The sequence below is a fragment of the Tauraco erythrolophus genome, chromosome 3 (genome assembly GCF_009769465.1).
Source record: "Tauraco erythrolophus isolate bTauEry1 chromosome 3, bTauEry1.pri, whole genome shotgun sequence".
NCBI lineage: Eukaryota > Metazoa > Chordata > Aves > Musophagiformes > Musophagidae > Tauraco > Tauraco erythrolophus.
Genome location: NC_141467.1, coordinates 51250880 through 51267474, shown reverse-complemented (window position 1 = coordinate 51267474; position 16595 = coordinate 51250880). Strand labels below are relative to the sequence as shown.

Here is a 16595-nt window from a genome sequence, read left to right as displayed (position 1 = left end):
AAATTAAGCCGCGCTGTCAGGAGCCAGGGACCCTTCGACAGTTTTCCAGCACAAGCAACACCAAATTAGTGTTTGGTAACAGGCTGCACACTGTTTTGTAATAAGAAAATATGGATGATTCTATTTATTCCCTCTCGCTCCTGCGATGATAAGAAATGTTCTAATTCATTATTAATTTGTTCCAACTATTTCTGGTAAATCTAAACTATGAATAACTTTAGCAATGCCATTAGCAATACCTCAGAACTGCAGATGGATTTTAGTTTCTGGACACAGGCACATGACAGTCCCACTGTTTCTAAAGGTGTACCCAAAATTCTGTCACATTTGGGTACAAAACCAGAACTTGCCGTTCACACTGGGTTACGGTTGCATCTAAAACAACCTGGAACACAAAGATATTGTGGCCCTTATTTGTGCAGTATAAATTATTGCAGCTTGGCAGCATTCTGTGAAACTTTATATAACTGATCTGCTTAAGGATTTGCCCTCCTCTGAACACTGGACTGAATGGAAATAAGTGAGAATAGACCTAAAGCTGCTGCCGGTGCTAAAGGCTTTTATTCTGCCCTGAGGACTAGCAGGATCTTTAGTGGCATTTTGTAGGTTGCTGGCTTTAGTGTAGAGTAGACCTTTGGAATATTAAATCTTCAAAAGGTGATTTTTCTGTTGTTGTTTGCCTTTCATAATTTATTTCTCTACTTTTCATATATAAATGATTGGTCAAAGAACCACTGTCAGAAAGCACCAAGGAACATTTTTTTTCTTCTCTTGTAGAATATGATTTTACTTGGGAGAAAGATGAGAGATTATAAATGTATCTGTTGGTCATCCAAGGAAATTATCTGTCACATGCATAGCATAGTGGTACCTCTTTGTGGAACCGAGTCTGCTGTTTGGTCTGTCATTCATCTCGTAAACATTTTTCTTGCCTTTGTGTTTGGATGGGAACGGCTCTTCATTTGCCTCTGTGTTGTCATAGTCATCTGACTTCATTTACCGAAAAGGGGGAGGAGGATGCCCACCAGGCAAGATCAAACACTGAGCTTCTGTGTGGGCAGTCCCACAAGGAACTGACACTCCACTGGCCTTGTCTCTCACCATGAGCTTTAAGCAGGGGCAAGAGCAGGATGACTCCACTCCTGGTGCTCCCACACTGCTGCCCTGGGAAATATTGTCTTGCCTCCTCACTTAAGAAAAGAAAAAAGAATCGCAGCACTTTTCCTCAGCGTACATATACTTTAAAATGTTTTTAAACCGTTTGCTGGGAAATACAATTAAGGTCATAAAAGGCAGCGACGAATTGTCTGGAAGATCCTCACAAAGACTTTGCTGATGCTTGCTGGTCACCTGTGAAGCGGCTGGAAAGGGTTTTGGCCACCAGGCAAGGCTTGCCTCTCTCATGTCTTGACAGAATTGCAGTCTCAGTACTGTCCCTGGTTGTTGCTCTTTACTTTTCCCATAGATTGTAGCTCCTGCCCGGAACATCCCTGTGTGAGCAAGGTGTCTGGATCACAGTTTTGCTCCTTTGGTCTGCAACAGACATGAGAAAGCACACAGATGTGTATGCTTTTCACAGCGTGCCTAAATGTTTCGCTGCTGTTATTTAAGGAAAGCACAAGAGGGGATGGTTTGGTAAAAGAAAAACAATTCCACAAGTGAAACACTTCAGTTCTCTCTGTTGCTGAGTTGATTGTGATCTAGCCTCGATGAGAAAAGCAGGGCTTTCCCGCCTCCCCCGTGGGTGCCATGTCTCGGCTGGAAGTAAGTGCTGAAACGTCCACAGAGCCCTGGCTTCCCCTGCTTGAGCTTTAATAACTTCGGTTCTTCTGCCAGGGGATCCCTTATCAGTTGTTATCAGATGGCCACAGCTACACCTGAGTGACTTCATGGATGAGTTGATCTCCCCTCTGACAAGTCCATCCTCCCTAGGAGCTAGCTCCCGGGTAGGAGGAGGCTGGAAAGCCACGAAAAGTTGAAGGCTGGTGTTACATTCATAAAACTGATGCAGGCATGTAGTCATTGGCAGACTGAGCTGCAATAGGTTCCCCAAGCCACCCCAGTAAAAGAGGAGGCCTGGGGAGAGATAATACCGAAATAGATGATAAACCCACAGCGTGTGTGTGTGAGAGAAAGAAAGACAGCTGGGTTGGCAGGATTGTTTGCTTTTGAGAAAGAAGAATTCATCCTTTTCTGTGTTAGCTCATAAGCAAATTATGTATCCCAGGCCCGTCAGTCTTCTAGGTTCCTTTTAAAATATGCAGCTCGGGTAGGACATAGTGAGAAAATATGAAAATAGTGGCTGGACACCTGACAAGTATGCCTTGGACCAATACAGTTCCTGACAGTTTGGTAGATGACTCGTGGTAATTTTTGTAAAATGTCCATAAATATGCAGAAAAGGGGTTTTCTGAGGAGTGGAAAAGATACCCGTCATGGTACACCATGAAATACGTTCCTTTGAATTAAGCCTACGGCAGTAGATTTCAGAGCAGTCGGTTCCAGGCCAGGCTTAACAAGGCTCAGAGGATGTCAGCTCCCTAAAAATATCTATAGTATTACAATGCTCTAGTTAATAAAACAGATATTTAAAATAGCATAGTCAGGTAAATTAAAAGGTCTAATTTAAGCTGGTAGGAGAAAGATAAAGGAAATCCTGCCAGTGAAAAAAACTACTTTTCTTCAGATGCTGCCTTAGGAGTTTGCCTTAGAGGCAAGTATTATAACCTTAAATCCCTCTCAGCCTTGAAATAACAGCATTATCTAGAAATTTACTTGTACGCAGAGACCAGATTTAAGCCTTTACTTATTCAGCCTAAACCGCAACGATGTCACATGCATCTCCACGCTGCACATGCACACCCGTGAAGTAGACTGAGCTGCCCTGAGATTTTTATTGGCATGAATCATGTTCAGGTTACTCACTCACCCTAAATGAGAGCCTAGAAGCTGTATTTTTTGCAAACCGTCCCTGACATGGCTCCTGCGTGTGCAGTGACACCCAGGCGGCACCGGGCCGTTACGTGGAGTCTGGAGCTTCGGGTGTTTTACAGGAATACGTCTGTCTGTGCTGCTGATAACTCAGTATTTCAGGCATCCCGGTAGTTTGTGTAAGGATCTGGGGGAGTGCGGAAGGAAGAGAGGAAATGAGACGGTGTAAATAAAAAGAAGCTGAAAGTAGCTTTTCTAAAGTGAAAACAGCCACAGCTTTAAAATGTATTGCCCGTGATTCTGGTCTCTTTGAAAAGAGGGAATATTTCTTTCCTGTTCTTTAGACTGAGTGCGCAGTTTAAGCCTGCAAACCGGAGTTATCCACATAATCCCTCACCACGCTTGCTTCTAGAAAAGCCCATATTTACGCCTGCTATCACAGCGTCATTTCGAAGGAAAATAAAAAAAACAACCCCACACCCACCCCAAAACCCCACGACCCCACCCCAAAACCCCAACAGCCCCCAAAGCCCACTGCTGGCAGCGAGGGAAGGCAGAGGGGGCAGCCCTTCCCCTCCAGCCGCTTTCACAGCCGGGGCTTTCCCGAGCCTCCCCTAAACCGGTGGACGGGGCAACCCCCCCGGCCCACTCGACGGTGGCCCCCCACGGCCGCAAACGCGCCGCTGCCCGCGCGGTGGCGCCCTCCGCTCACGGACCGTCCGCGCTGGCGCAGCCCCCGCCGCTCCCCGCGCTCCGCGGCCGCGGAGCGCGGGGAGCGGCGGGGGCTGAGCCAGCGGTGGCCGACGGGGATGCCCATCGCTCCGCCGGTCGCGGTAGCCGGTAGTCTCTTCTCCTGCCGGAGGCTCTTCCCGGTCCTACACACCCGGCAAGGAATGGTAATTGGGATAGAGAGTCACGCTGGGTTCCGAATCTTTGTCCCCTCCGCCCCGGCGTGGGGTCGGTGGCTGTTTCTAGCGGAATAATTCATTGGCGTTAAATTTGCTCTATCTTCGGGAAAAAATGTTGAAACCTTAAATGACCACAGTAGGAACGTAATCGTATGGGGTGTGTTTTTTGTTGTTGTTGTTGAGAAATCGATTTGGGCTCAAATAACTCATCTAAGCGTGTTACACCAAACCCATTCCAATAGGAAACGGGAGAACTAAATTATTGCCGCTTCCTGAACTCTCTGCTTATGATCCCAATAATTAAAATGTGCAGTAATGGCTCCTGCAGCCTGTATTTCTTTGGGTAATTCTCGGAAATGAAGGGCTCATTTTTGGCCGCTGAGGGAGGAGGGCGCGGAGACGAGCGCAGTCGCAGCGGCCAGGAGCCCGCCAGTGGTCCGCGCCCGGCGCTCGCCGCCCGCCGCATCACTTGGGGGAAAATAATCCCGACAGCGGGAAACTCCCTAGAGAAGGGATTTCCCTCCCGGTCCCTACGGCTAATCAGCTTTTTTTTCTTCTTCTTCTTCTTTTTTCCCCTTTTATTTATTTTTTTTTTTTCTCATGGCGATCCTCTCCCCTCCCGCTCTGCCAAGCGCTGCGAGTATCACATCTGCCTCTGCACAAGACGGGGAGGGGAGAGGGTCGGCCCAAGGAGCTGGGGGGAGAAGTAGACCCCGCCGCCCCCGGGCTGCGGTGTCCGCGCGTGGGCCCCTCCCCACGGGGCGGCCGTGGGGTCCGTCCCCCGCGTCCCGCGGCTGCGGCACACGCGGAGCCGTTACGAAGCTGCTGGTTCTCCCGGGGGGAGCCTTGAGTAATGAGAACAATATTAACAATCAAAAAAAAAAAAAAAAAAAGAGGGCCCAGGGAAAAAAAAAAGACACTCCTAGCCCCAAATCTCCGCGGAAGTGGGGGTTCCGCGTCGGGGCTGCTCCGCCTGCGCGCTCAGCGCCGGGCGGCTCCGCGGGGGCCCGCGCCCAGCGGCGGCCCCGGGCTCCGGCGTGGGATGGGTTGCCCCCGCGGAGAGACGCGGAGCAAAGGCGCGGGGGTGCCTATCAAGTCCGGGAACCCCCACCCCACCCGGGACCCTCACCCCATCCCAAACCGTCCTCCTCCGCCTCCTGGTCCCGTCCCACGGCAGGTAAAACTTGACCGCGGCAAACATCCTTTTAGGTTTATAGGATAGACTGTGTGTGTGTGTGTGTGTGTGTGTGTGTGTGTGTGCCTGTTTCTGTTTGGTTCTTGGTTTGGGGTTTTTTTCCTATTTTTTTTTTTGGAGGGGGGGAAGTGTGAGTTGGTGTTTATGAGAAGCTTTATGACTCCTGATAAGCTCATCTTTGAGGACGACACAGAACTGTGTTCCTTGAGGAATTGGGGTGGTGACGTCTTTTCTGATACCCGATTATTACGTGACTGGGAAAAAAAAAAAAAAGGCATTTGATTCATGAATAAAAATCCGGACACCACCGCGGGGGCAACAAACAATATTGCCCGTCCTCTAAGGTAACAAGCAGGCAAATGTTTACGAAGAGGGCTCTGGCTGAAGCGGGGTGTTTGCAAAGATTTTGTTGCTAATTGCGTATCAGACGGAAGGCTGCGGAAGGCTGGTCAAGTTTAGAGCCACCGAGCAGGAAGAGAAGAAGAGGAGAAGGCTGAAGGCGCTCAGTGAGGGGAGAGATCTGGGGAAGACAACATCGCACGCAGCCAGCCCGCGGCTCCCCGCCTCCGCTCCCTCCCGGGCTCGCTCGCTCTCTTCCACCTTCCCCTGAGCTCCCTTCTCCGGCGACATCTCGCTCCATCCCTTTTTCTCCCTTCCCTTTGCAGACTCCACTCCAGATCTGTGCTGCTACCTGCAAACTTTTTTCCCTTTATTTTTTTTTTTAATTCCATTCTCTTTTTTTTTTTTTTTTGAGTGGATTCCCCTAAAACCAACAAACAACTAACTGCTGCTTTTGCGTCTTCTTCATCCCGCGGGTCCTTCGCCCATCGGAGAAGCGATGCCACGAGGCTTTTAACTCCTTTCGGCCGCAACTTGGGAGACAGCACTATTTCCCCCCCTCATTTGGGGTCTTTTTTTTTTTCTTCTTTTTTTAAAGACCTGCCCTTTTAGTTTCGCAGCCAAACGCTCTTAGTGCCGAGTGTTTAGAGTTTAATGGTAAGGACACGAGGCGGCTCGCTGGGCCTTCCCGCAGCTCTCTCGGGGCGGGCGGGCGGGCGGGAACCGACGGGGCGGGCGGCGGCAGGGCTGTGGTCCGGGCACCGCTCCGCGCCGCTCCGCGCCGGCACCCGGCTGCCCAGGGCGCTTGCCCCCAGGGGCCGCGCTCCCTCCCTCCCGCGCAGGCTCTGCCGGGAGCTTGGTGGGTCGTGGGGTGTTTTTTTACGGGTTTTGGTTGTGGTTTTTTTTTGGTTTGAGGTTTGGGTTTTTTGGTGTTTTTTTTTTTTTGATGGCAGTTTTCCTTTCCCTCCCGCACAGAGTGGCAATGTGTAGCAAAGCGATCCTAGCACTCCTGGTCTATGGCATAATAATGCACTGCAGCGTCTACTGCTCACCTGCGGCCGGACTTCAGTACCCGGCGCTCAGGTAGGTTCGTCCCCCGCCCGGGGGCTCCGCCGGGACCCCTTCATGCCCCCGCTGCCCCGACTTTGCTATGGGCAGGGGAATCTTACCTGGGAGGAAACTAGGAGGGGATGGGGATGAGGGAGTCACCAAACGAAATACCCTCCGCTTCGGCCGCATGCTCACCCCCTCCGCCCCGGGAGAGGAGCCGCCGGGAGGGGGGGTCTTCCCCGGCTGCAGTACTGGCTTCGCCAGGGCCGCTCCCCGGGATCCCAGCGCGGTTAACCTGCAGCCTCCTGTCCCCGGGGAGGGGAGGACGTACTCTGCTGCATCTCGGCGGGAGGGGGCCGAAGTCCCGGAGGCTTCTCGGCGGGGCCCAGCAGCTCGCCTCCCGCCTGCCCCCTGCCCTGCACGGGCCCCGGCACTCTCCCGGCCGCTTTCAGTTGCCCGCAAGCTCGCCCAGGGTGAAAGGCGAGCATCGCCTGGCCGGCGCGGGGCGGGGGGAGCGGGGGAGGAGGAGGGGGTGTCGTTGGCTGCAAACATGCAAGAGCTGTCATGGTTCGTGTAGCAGCGGTGGTGCTGACAGGGATTCAGCCTCTTCCCCTGTTCACCTGTCTGTGTTCAACCTCCCTCCTCAAGGGGGAAAGCGGCCGGCACGAGGTTGTTTGGTTGTCTGCATTTGTTCGGAGTTGTCTCGCTGGGCTCCAGCGCAGGCTTATCCCTGTACTGTCCCTTTCCATCTGGGAGCCGGGGACGTTTGGAGCCCGCTGTGTTTGGCGCAGGAGTGGGAGACCCCCCAGATGCGTCGGCACAAGCGAGTTCCCCATGCTGGGCCATGGCTGGGGGCGCAGGGCACCCAGTTCGGGACAGCCGCTGGCAGCCTGGTCCCACCCTGCTTGTAGCCTGCTTGGGCGACGGGTGTTGCTTGGCTTTGAGGGGAGTTTTGGGATGGGTGCTGTTGTCCTGCCCCACCGGCGCTTGGCTCTACTGGGGGACGCTGCTGTGCGGTTCAGCTGTGAGCGGGGCGCGATGCTTGCGGGCGGGCAAGGCTGTCCGAGGATGGTGTCCTTTTTGGGGTTCCGAGGTGTCCTTGCACGAACCGAGAGCTCGTCGTGGCTGGCTTGGAGCAGCCCCCTCCCCTCCCTGAGCAGAGGGGCTGCGGGGCAGCGGGCTCGGTGGCCTGCGAGGCCATTAGCCGGCAGCAAGCCGGCTCTCTTCATTCAAGCGCCTGAATTAGCAGGAGTGAAACACTTTAGCGGCATCTATTATTAATACCTCCGCTAAAGCTCACAGACAAAAATAGCTGCCTGTAACGTACAATGACCTACATCGTACTGCAGAGATGGAGGCAGAGAGCGGGGGGAGGGGGCTGGGGGGGGACGAATACACAGAACTGGCGAGATCTCAAAGGGCAGAGGCACCATTCAACGAAAAACAACAACGGGCGAAGCCCCCCCGCCCCGCTCCGGCGGGTGCTGCGGGGCGGAGCGGGGCGCGGCCCCCGGCCCCGGCGGCGGGGGCTGCCGCTCACCGCCCCGTCTCCGCCGGGGAGCCTGCTTGGCTCCCGCCCAGCCCCTGGCACACAAACGCGTGTGTGTGCGTGTGCGTGAGTGTGTGCGGCAGCCTGCACGCCTGTGCGTGCGTGCGCTCCGCTCGGGAAACACCGGCCGTGGCTGTGGCAGAGAGGGGCTGTTTGTTAGGGCCTGGGCGGGGGGAGGGGGAGGGGGGACGACAGAGGTGGGGGGACGTTTGGGGCTTTTCTCGGAGCGCGTCTGACGGAGGGTGTGTTCCCTCCCCCGCGGTCCTGCCCCGCAGAGGAGGCGGAGGGCGGGGATGGGGAGCGGGCGGGCGCAGGGAGGGGATGGGGGCAGACGGACGGGCCTCCCGGGGTGCCTGGGTCGGCTCGGCCGGGGGTGGCCACCAAGGCAGCCGGGAGCCGGCGGCGGGGAGCGGAGCGACCCAAGGAGCCCGGCTGACACCTTCCCCTTGCTGCTCTCGTTGCCAGGCTGGAGGATGAAGTCTACGACGAGGACGGGAACACCCTGCAGGACTTCGCCTACGACCACGAGCCCCTCGGTATAGCGAATCCGTCCTCCATGATCGGCGAGATGTACACCTTGTATTACCCACCAGAAAAGAGGTGACTGCAACTCGCGGGGTGTCAGGCGTGAATTTTGAGCCGGGAGCAAAACGAGTCTGGCCGAGCCGATTGAGGGAAAAAAATGATAATACTCAACAAGCCAACACTAACAACAAAAATATATATATAAAAAAAAAAATCTCAAACCCGAACAAACGACCAGGGGTTGTGGTGCCCGGTTTAAAGCCCCGGAGAAATCGAAAAGCCGCCTTACCTCCAGCAGCGCGGGGGAGGGAGCGGCGGAGCTGCCCGCGGCGGGCAGGGCTGGCGATGCTCCCGCAAACGGAGCAAAATGCCCAGCCAGCGCGGAGCCGGGCGAGCGCGGCGGGGAGGGGTCTGGGTGGGGAAGCGGGGTCCCGGGGGACGCGGGGAGATGCCGCCCTCCGCTCGCCGGCGGGGAGGCACGGTCACCGCCGCCGCCCGGGCTCCCGCACCCCACCGCAGCCGGCTCCCGGGCCTCGCCGCTCATCCGCGGGCTCTTTCCTCCGCCCAGGCACGCCGATGGGATCTTCAACAAAGCCTACAGGAAACTCCTGGGCCAGTTATCCGCCAGGAAATATCTGCACTCCCTGATGGCCAAGCGGGTCGGGTAAGGGTTTCTTTTTCCGCGGTGGGCGTTGGTGCTGCTGGAACGGGGGCGCTTAAAAGGTCGCGGCTGGAGGGAACCAAGCTGCCCCGGCCGTGGGGCTGGGGCGGTCCGGCTCCCCACACCTCAGCCGCACCCGACCGCTGCTCCCAGCCCGCTCCCGGCGCAGCGTGAGCCCGGCTGTCAGCGCAGGCGTTCACGGAGATGTGTTTGGTTTGATATCCTCGGGCGCGTGCATGTGTGTGCGTGTGTGTATATATGTATATATGTGTATATGCATATATATGTCCGTATAATTTTTTGCGACCGAGTGATTTAAAATTAAGAAGTTGGGCAGTCTCCCCAGTGTGCTGGGGGGAGCAGCCTGTCGGAAGCGATGACCGAGGGCTCAGATGAAGCGGGGGGAGGTGGAGGGGACGCGGCTACAGCCGTACGCACCCGCAGGCGCCGGGCGGGGCTCCCCGCCGCCGGCGGGGCAGGGGCGAGCGCGGTGCCACCCGCCGCCCTTCGGCAGAAGGTAACACGTTAATAAAGCCCCGGGGAGAGCAGCTTTCCCTGCCGCAATGAATAATTCATGGCGGGGAGATATTGTCTCTCCCGCCGCCGCCGCCACTTGCGCGCACCGCGTCGGGAGCGGGTTTCGACGCGGCCTTTGTCTCCCCGCGCATCTTCCGCGCAACGTGTTGCGCCGGGGGCAGCCGCCGGCGCGGGGTTGGGCAGGGCCGGGGAGAGGGGCGGAGGGGGCGCGAAAGGGGGCGCGGAGGGGGCGCGGAGGGGGCGCGGAGGGGCGGAGCGGCCCCGCCTGACGCGGTTGTGCTTCTCGGTGCTTGCAGCGGTGCCGGCGGCGGCCTGGGGGACGAGGCAGAACCGCTGACCAAGCGGCACATAGACGGCATCTTCACGGACAGCTACAGCCGCTACCGGAAACAAATGGCTGTCAAGAAATACTTAGCAGCCGTCCTGGGGAAAAGGTATAAACAAAGAGTTAAAAACAAAGGACGCCGAGTAGCGTATTTGTAGCGATGAGTAACCAGCCACTCCTGTGTATACAAAGTCCTGAGAGAGAGAGAGAGAGAGAGAGAGAGAGAGACCCAACAACAACAAAAAAAAATCTAAACAAAAACAAAAAAGTCATTTCCAAACTGACTGAACAATCACCGCTCCTGTGTTATCTAAACATGTATTTATGTATGAAGTAAAGCCATTAAATGAATATTTTGATAATAATATTGTTTTTCTTTTGTACAAAAGCACTAGAGAAACGCACAGATCTACTTTGTGGACCAATCATTAAGTTATATATAATATATAAATATATATATATAAATACTACTACGAATACTAAAGAACAATTCTTCATATAAAGCCTGCAAAAGAACAAGAATTCGCCTGAGCTGTTTATGTTTTTATATAAAATAAATAGAGAAAAAAAGACAATCATTGTTTTGAATATTACTCCTATTTTTGTAACGGAAATTAAAAGGATAGTATTTTTATCCGCGACAGGGTCGAAGACATTAATTTTCACCATTTGCTACTGTACATAGAGAAGGATGCCCTGCTCCCAGGGGATTATGAGGAAAATGATTTGGGAGAATTGGTGAAGCAGATTCTTCTCCCGGTGAGTCCCAAGTCAGGCTCCTTTGCCACTAGCCTCTCCGAAGGGACAGCGTCCCTTTTTCCTCTAGATTTCGATATTTTTTTCCCCTCCTGCTTTCTTTGATTCTAGTTGTATCTGTATTAGTGTCTCCTCAAACAATGAGCTTAGAGGATAATTCTCTTGTGACAACAACAGCTCGATCCAAATTGTGCATCTCTGTTGCCTGTTGGAGGGAGAAATAGTTTAAAAACTCACCACCGCCAAAAATTCAAACCAAACCAAACCAAAAAGCCAAACCCCAACCCCTAAATCCCTAACCAGCAGCAAGGATAGTGAGGACTAAGCCCCGTGCAGTGCTCTTCTGGCTGCCTGGGCAGAGTTGCAGAACAAAGCGAAAGCGGAGACAGGACCCGTTTAGAAAGAGTGGGGAAGTGAGCGGGGGCGGCCCCCGGCGCGCCCCGGGGCCGAAGCCGGTACCGGTGCCGGTGCCGCAGGGTCGAGGGAAGACGAGGCGATCCCACCTCCGATCCGCTACCCAACTGCCGCGGGCAGCTCGGTACTGGACCTGGATGCAAAGTACAGTGTGTTACTCTCCAGTGCTGTCCATGCTTCTCATCATGTGTAATGAGCAGGGTTCTCGCCTTTGCATTTTTCGGTCGGAGTTGCTCTTTTCTTTGATTGCTTTTTTTTTTTTTTTCTTGTAGACCCTCCCGCCTCTCATCCTCTGTTCGCACTTTTCCGAGCTCTGTTTAACCCACCTGAGTCACCTTTTTGGGTTATGTTCTTTTTGGGGAAAAAAAAGAAAAAAAAAGAAAAAAAAGATTGTGAACGCTCTCTCACTCCTTTGTTCTGTTTTATGCAAGCTCTTGTTGTACAAGTTTAGGAACCCCTGTTGTAGCTACCACTAAAGAATTATGCACTACTACGAAAAGTTTTTGTTCCTTGTTTATTGAGTTTGGAGGTAAAATGTATTTTTCTACATTCTGGCTTATTGCTTAGTAAAATTTATTTCATAAAACAAACTTTTGTCATAAAAGAATGTGTAGTGTTCACCTGTGGTCCGGTTTCTAACGAGATAAACCATTTTCACCTCATCTCTCTATGTACGGACTCCTATCTTACCTTCCGCCCGGGGGACAGTAAAGCAGCAGCGAACCCGGCCGGGGGCTGGCCCCGTCCCTCCGCCCGGGCAGCTGGCGAAGGAGGACACGTAGGTACCGGCTTCCTTCCAGCTCACCACACAAACCTTAGAGGAGTCTTTCCAAAGACACAAACCAAGCCCCGCATTCAAGACGTCGGAAAGTAACCCACACCCCCCCCCCCCCCAAAAAAAAAAAAAAAAAAGAAAATTAATCGTCGCGGGTTAACCCCCCCCTTCCCCGGCCGGGAAGAGCCGCCGGGGAGGAGAGAAGCGCGGGTGGAGCCGGCGGCTGGGGGTGCGGGGGGGCAGGTGCTGCCGGTGCTGCTTGCCCGGGCTGCCCGCGCTACCGGCACCGCCTGCCCGGGCTGCCCCGGCAGCTCCGCCCGCCCCGCCGCCGGCGCGGGCTCCTGGGGCGGCGGGAACGCGGGGCGCAGTTTGCAGCTTTCGTGCCTTCTCTTCACCTTGTAAATCGCCACGAGTTCACGGATGGCTATTTAGTGGCCCTACGATGCTGCAACACATCGGCTTGCGTTTTAGTCGTACTTCTTCTGTTGTTTGGCGATGGGCAGAGTTCGCTGTGTTTGTGTCGGCTGTGGTACAATGACATAGGGCTCTCTTGACGTTTTGTTTATGACTTTATCCGTTAGAGTTCAGTGGCTAGTCGCAAGCATTATGAAGTGATCACCTAGGTTATTATCCTTTGTATGATTTTTTTTTTTTTTTCCAGAAACGCCAACAGCCTTACCAAAATTTGAGCAGATTTGAGATACAGTCATAGTTTAGGTAGATGTTAGTCTTGGAGAACTTATTTTGTGTGCAAATGAATATAAAAAGAACTTAAGCAAAGTATTATTACACACGTGATATCTATAACTAGGACTTTGATAACTGTTATATAAAGTGTGTAAAGTTTGTATTAATAAATTTTTGTAAACAATGCAATTTTGTCTAATGTTTGGGGGAGAGAAATCTAGAACCTAACAGTGAAATCTGCATTTCATTTTTTTTTTTTTAAATAGTTCATTTTTAAGCAGCGTTGTTCTAACTTTTCATGCCTGGGATATCTTTTTATTAAATCTCCGCATTTTATCATCAAACGACCTCTTAACAGTTTTACCGAGGGTTACTCCTCTGTTCGAGTAAACTAAACAGAACCGCTGAAGTAAAGAGCCTAGTTCCACACACACCGGCTCAAAAATCCTCTCTAAAATACACAAACCAAACCAGTCGGTGCCTATCGTCCATTCCTCGAACAGTTCCTGTGCTTAGAAGCCGTTTATTTTAAGCGGAATCGGTACGTTTGATGAGATCTTCACCTAATCCGCTTTTAATGAACATTCTGTATGTGATAATGTGCTTCCCAGAGTCACCGGGCTCGGGCAACGGCAACATCTTTCTTTGGATTAAAAATGTGCTGGGCTGTCCTAAAAAGTGATACTGCAACACAACAAAGAGTTACTTGGGTTTCACAGGGTAGTAGGTGGCTACAACGAACAGACAGGATAGTTTGTCGGCACAAGGTGGAGGTCAGGATATCCGACCTTCGATCTTCACTTCAGTTTAGCAATAGCTACTTATGTTTATTATTTTTATTGTAGCTCAGGGACTTTACTTGAGCATGTTGGAGAGTGACAGCAGTTTAGTTTAAACTAAACTCTATTTCTTTCCAAGATCATATGATTAAAAAACAAAGCACAGGAATTAATTGACAATTTCCTGGCAATATATTTTTCAAAACTGTAAGTCCAGGATTTGAAACGGACTGGTCATGTCCTCTCTGCTATGAATTCACCTTTCAGGCTAGTTTCAACAGGAGCATTTTACTGACTAACTGGAAAACACTGAGAGAACTGAGAAAGTTGATCTCAGTGGTATGTGTTAGAAATTAGTGCAAGACAAGACAAAAATTCTGGTTAAATGCAGGTCGGGTCAGAGAAGAATGCAAAAAAATACCTAGTGGGGGGAGGGGGAGGGGACAATGATGTCTCAGACTGATAGCATCAGAAAATCAAGCCACTGTTTCGAAAAGGCAGCATACAGTGGAAAACTGCTGTTAGGTTTACTCAGTAATTATGCAGTGCTCATGCATATAATCACAGTACATTTCCTGCCCATTTAAACTGAAAATGTGCTTAAGAGATCCAAGCTGAAGACCTTCTTGGGACTGGTAGCCAGAGGATGAAGCTTGGAATTGGTCTGCCTGAAAAATAAGGTCTTCTTCATCAAGTCCTGGTGCTTGTTGAAGATAGGCAGAAGAGGGAAATTCTGCTGTAAATTACATACAGAATGTCCTCTGCCGAAATTCCTCTTTAGCAAATCAAATATGATCTCATGAAGAAGCTCAGCTCTATTCCAAGTGATTTAAACTGTCGTCTGAAATGATACACTTGGCAAATGTGCAATACTGAGTCTTAAAGCTTGAGTGTCGTGGCGATAGTTAGTGTTCTGTATGCTGTTACACGACTAGCAGCAGAAACAGAGAAAGCTGGCTGAGGAAACAAGAATGACTAGACAAGACACGATTTTGGAGCCTTGCATTGTAAAAACCTCCTGACATTCAGTCAAAGTGACAAACTCCAGGTAGTTGGTAAAGGAGACTGAACAGAGAAGGACAGACTGCTCCAGGTTCCAGCCCTCAGACATGTGGTGCAACACCACGTCTGTCACAGAGCTACATTGGTCATCAAAACCAGAAGAGCCTGAAAGAACCAATTTCTGTAGAGCTCTGGTGTAAACTCGGCTGTGGCCAGCATCTGCCTTTCACAAGGTTTGCTTGTGAGGGTGCTGACCTCCTCTTCATGTGCCTTTGAAGCCTTTCAACCTCCTTCAAAAAACAAAGTTCATCTATTAGCTATATATGTTTTCACCGAGAGTTACGGAATATAGAAAATCAGGATCTTTTGGGGTCTTGTTACTTGCTACCTTTGCAGCTTAATTTCCAGTTCCCAGCTAGATAATTTAGTCTTTCCTCAGGAAAAACCTTCAGGGAAAGCACATCCCTGAGAATTTTAAGGACCTCATGCTTAGTCTCTAGAAGTACCTGTCCTCTTAACTACACTCATAGATTTTTAAGACCCGAGGGGACTCTTATGATCATCTACTCTATCTTAGATAATACAAGGCATAGGATTTCATGGAGTCCTTCATTTAGCATTTAATTTCTGAGTGAGCTATTCTGTATGACAGCAGTATTGATTGCAAGACTTACAGGAATGGCAGATTTGCTGGATAAGTTGTTCCAAATGTGGCAGTTTAGCACACTGTTCCTCATTTCAGTTTGTCTCATTTTTAAGTCCAAGAGATTTGTAGCCTGCTGAAGAATCTCTAATGCTTGTAGATTTTCCTCTCCATGTAGGTAATCTTAGGCAGAGATTTACTCTCCACTATGCCCTACCTTTGAGGTAGCAAAGTTGATCTTTAAGCACTCACTATCAGGGAGGTTTTCCACAGATGGCATTATTTCTGAACCATTTCTGTTTACCAAGATCCTTGCTAAAGTACTGAAACTAGAAATGGTTATAGTAGCCAGCGATGATCGCCTCTAAGATGTGGCAAAAAGCAGTAACTTTCCTCTTCTTCCTCAGGTGCTGTTCATTGCTAACAAGGGTTGCGTTTGGTCTCTTGGCCATTTCATCACGCTGGGAGACCATGACCTGTTCATAATCCTCTCCCACACCTAGCTTCTTTTCCAGATGATTACTCCACATGCACAGAATCCCTGGACTGGAAGTGACACCGTCATTCTTGGTTCCTATTTTGTACTGCTTTGTGTTAAGTTGTGTTAAAGCACTTTTTTCAAGAGAGTTTACCTTACTGAGCTCACTCTGGGAGAGGTGGTTTTTTTTTTTTTTCCTCCACAACTACCATGTTTTGTCATTTCAGCTGTCACTTGGCACCCATTCCTGTCACCTTTAGAAAGAGCAGACCCATTCCAGCAATGTCATTTGTGTATTTGTACATTGTGATACCTGGACCCAACCCAGCTCTGGTGCAGGTCTGTGTAATTATGCCAGAGAACAATTTGACCTGGTCTAAGTGCAAATCCTGTGACAGAGCAAATCAGAGGGACTTGTAATAGGCTTCCGGCCAAATATCCTTGTTTTGCACTTGAGTTCCTAGAAGCAATCCCATCCTGGTGTAGCTGAGGGCCCCTTCACTCTAAACCTGCATGGGATGTCTGGAGGCACTGTTTGCTAAAGCTGACCGTGGCTCAGTTACTTATCTGGAATCCACAGAGAAGAGAAGTAGTATGTGATGCATTAGAATTAGTGTGGTTGAACTGCTAAGGCAGAGTAAGTGTAAAACTTAACACATCGTTTGCAATAATTTGTTAACTGGCTGTTGTTAGGGTTTATCCAAGCCTTAAAATGGGATTTAGTTTTGAACAAGTATATTTAAGAACCAAAAGTATGCCAATTTACAAGCGACGGAGACAAGCATCCTATATTTGCTACTTATACAAGAGCGCTTGTTTTACAACTTCAGCAATAAAATATCTAAGGCAGATACATTGATCTCTGAAACAGTGTAATTTATTTAGGTGGATCACAGAGAGAAGACCTCTTTCTCTCCAGGCTCTGAGGGGAGTTTCAGATATTCCACTTCAAAAAGAACCTCATGGAGATTTATGGTGGTATGAAGTAAAGAAATTGGACACAAAAAATGGCAGTCACTTCTGGTTCTTCCGTGATGTCCT

The 16595-nt window shown here is 50.9% G+C and overlaps 1 protein-coding gene across 1 annotated transcript; it reads left to right on the top strand.

Moving 5' to 3' along the window:
- The first annotated feature begins 6355 nt into the window (after positions 1-6355).
- Positions 6356-10178, top strand: ADCYAP1 (adenylate cyclase activating polypeptide 1). The gene is made up of 4 exons (XM_086609224.1): positions 6356-6456; positions 8438-8572; positions 9066-9161; positions 9992-10178. Exons 1-4 carry the CDS (start codon positions 6356-6358, stop codon positions 10176-10178), a joined length of 519 nt encoding a protein of 172 aa, XP_086465350.1.
- The last annotated feature ends 6417 nt before the right edge of the window (positions 10179-16595 follow it).